The sequence below is a fragment of the Myotis davidii genome, unplaced genomic scaffold (assembly GCF_000327345.1).
Source record: "Myotis davidii unplaced genomic scaffold, ASM32734v1 scaffold464, whole genome shotgun sequence".
Classification (NCBI taxonomy): Eukaryota; Metazoa; Chordata; class Mammalia; order Chiroptera; family Vespertilionidae; genus Myotis; species Myotis davidii.
In genome coordinates, this window is record NW_006295287.1 from 698,373 (window position 1) to 701,223 (window position 2,851).

At 66.3% G+C, this 2,851-nt stretch overlaps 1 protein-coding gene across 1 annotated transcript in view; it reads right to left on the reverse strand.

Moving 5' to 3' along the window:
* The window catches only part of MAMSTR (MEF2 activating motif and SAP domain containing transcriptional regulator), a 6,646-nt gene extending 5,635 nt beyond the window's left edge, over nt 1-1,011 (reverse strand). The window contains exon 1 of the mRNA XM_015567977.1: nt 899-1,011. Coding sequence (XP_015423463.1) covers nt 899-956 — 58 coding nt within the window. The 5' untranslated portion in view covers nt 957-1,011. The remainder of the gene's footprint in view (nt 1-898) is intronic.
* Between the last annotated feature and the right edge of the window lie 1,840 nt (nt 1,012-2,851).

Consider the following 2,851-nt stretch of genomic DNA (forward strand, 5'->3'; position numbering starts at 1 on the left):
GGGGCGAGGTGCCAGCCAGCGTGCAGGCAGGAGGCAGCCCTGCCCCCCAGCTCCACCTGCCCCTGGAGGAGTGTGTGCCCACCCACCCCTGGCACAACCTCCCTCTTGGCAGCCTGGCCCATTTGCACCTCGCCCGCCGGATCCAGGCACGCACTGCGGCCTTCTGCGCTGCCTCCGGGCCTCCCCACAGTCGCCGCCTCTGCACACCCACCTTCGAACACGCATTCCCCTGGGCCCTAGTTTTGCACACACGCCACTTCCGTGCCCTTGTATGTACCTTTGACACTCGCTCCTCACCCTGGGCTCACTCTGGCTTGCCCCTCGCCCGGCCACAGTAGCACACTTACGTGCACAGGCAGGATCTGGTCCCTTCCAACATTTCTGCACTCTTTGCACACTCCTTGCTCTTTTGGGTCATTGTGTCTGCACCCATCCAGGCACGTAGCACACTCATTGGCACACTCAAGTGCCTTCTGCCTACTCGGGCGTTGGCCTCTGGTTTCACTCACTTGCACACTTTCCACCGACGCTGGGACCTCAGCTACAACGCTGACACTCTGGAGGCCTGGTAGCCCACTGTCCCACCCTGGCCGCTCTGAAGTCTCCGCTCTGTGCACGTCACTTTGCACGCGTGTCGGGTTAAGACCCTGTTCCTTTGACCCCCTGCACACCCACCTCTACCCGCCCACTCCCCACCGTTCCCGGGAGCATTGCATTAGCCATTTGCACACTCATTGAGCCAACACAACTTGAGGCCTCCTTTAGGCACGAGTGCTCTTTTGTACAGAAAAACACATACCTCTTGGGTCCCACCGCCCCCCTCCCACCTCACTCCACCCTACACACTCCCAGAGTTAGGGTATTCCCCAGCCCAGAGAACCCCCTCCCTACAGCTCACCAGAGCGGAACTTGGAGCGAATGATTTGGGAGCGCTGGGAGGAAGCCGCCAGGGTCATGGCCAAGGCTGGGATAGGGACCTGGACAGGGGGGAAGGCAGGACCCCCGCAGGAGGTCAGGAGGCTGCCCCTGCACCTGGACGCAGCAGGGAAACAGCCTGAAGGACTCAGAGGCCGGAGAGGCTTTGGGCCACAACTTCTGGATCCTGGGGGAGGAGGAGGCTGGGGACCCGCACTCCTGGGTCTGAGGTAAGAGGAGGCTGGAAGCCTGGACTCTTGGGTCTGAGGCAGGAGGGGTTGGGGTCCTGGACTCCTGGGTCTGAGGGAGGAGGAGCTGGGAGCCTGGGCTCCTGGGTCTGAGGGAGGAGGGGCTAGGGGTCTGGACTCCTGGGTCTGAGGCAGGAGGGGCTGGGGGCCTGGACTCCTGGGTCTAAGGGAGGAGGGGCTGGGGGCCTGGACGCCTGGGTCTGAGGGAGGAGGGGTGGGGGCCTGGACCCCTGGGTCTGAGGGAGAGGGGCTGGGGACCCGGACCCCTGGGTCTGAGGGAGGAGGGGCTAGGGGTCTGGACTCCTGGGTCTGAGGCAGGAGGGGCTGGGGGCCTGGACTCCTGGGTCTAAGGGAGGAGGGGCTGGGGGCCTGGACGCCTGGGTCTGAGGGAGGAGGGGTGGGGGCCTGGACCCCTGGGTCTGAGGGAGAGGGGCTGGGGACCCGGACCCCTGGGTCTGAGGGAGGAGGGGCTAGGGGTCTGGACTCCTGGGTCTGAGGCAGGAGGGGCTGGGGGCCTGGACTCCTGGGTCTAAGGGAGGAGGGGCTGGGGGCCTGGACGCCTGGGTCTGAGGGAGGAGGGGTGGGGGCCTGGACCCCTGGGTCTGAGGGAGAGGGGCTGGGGACCCGGACCCCTGGGTCTGAGGGAGGAGGGGCTAGGGGTCTGGACTCCTGGGTCTGAGGCAGGAGGGGCTGGGGGCCTGGACTCCTGGGTCTAAGGGAGGAGGGGCTGGGGGCCTGGACGCCTGGGTCTGAGGGAGGAGGGGTGGGGGCCTGGACCCCTGGGTCTGAGGGAGAGGGGCTGGGGACCCGGACCCCTGGGTCTGAGGGAGGAGGGGCTAGGGGTCTGGACTCCTGGGTCTGAGGCAGGAGGGGCTGGGGGCCTGGACTCCTGGGTCTAAGGGAGGAGGGGCTGGGGGCCTGGACGCCTGGGTCTGAGGGAGGAGGGGTGGGGGCCTGGACCCCTGGGTCTGAGGGAGAGGGGCTGGGGACCCGGACCCCTGGGTCTGAGGGAGGAGGGGCTAGGGGTCTGGACTCCTGGGTCTGAGGGAGGAGGGGCTGGGGGCCTGGGCTCCTGGGTTTGAGGGAGGAGGGGTCTGAGAGAGGAGGGCGTGGGGCCTGGATTTCAGGGTCCGAGGGCAGGGCTCAGGGCCCCAATTCCTGGATCCTGGTGGAGAAAGATCTTGGGGTCTGGGACTGAGAGTCCCTAAGAAGGCAAACCCTGGGCTCTGGGGCCCTGGGTCTGTGAAAGGGAGGAAGGAGAAAGGGGAGAAGAGCTGGAACTCATACTCCGAGGGGGCTAGAAGCCAACATCCTCGCTCAAGAGGGGAAGGAGACCTGTAGGCCTCTGGGGTGGAGAAGCCTCTTCCATCTGCATTCGGGGAGGAGCGGCTGGCTGTCAGCCACCATGGCCGGTGGGGAGGGACTGAGTCCAGAGAGGGGACCGCAGAGTTAAGTGGGTCTGACCCCCACCTCCACCCCAGGGGCTTCTCACCGGTGGCTCGGTGTGGCTGTGTGTGCTCTGAGCAGGTTGAGTCCCGAGGTCTAGGCTGGAGGCTGCAGCTCCACCCCACCAGCTAGGGACCCCCCCTCTTTTGGGGCGTGCTGAGAATCCGTAAAACGGGGCGGGGAGCCGGGAGCCCCGCCTGGGATGGTGAGAAGGGGCGGGAGCTGGGGCTGAGAGGGGGTTC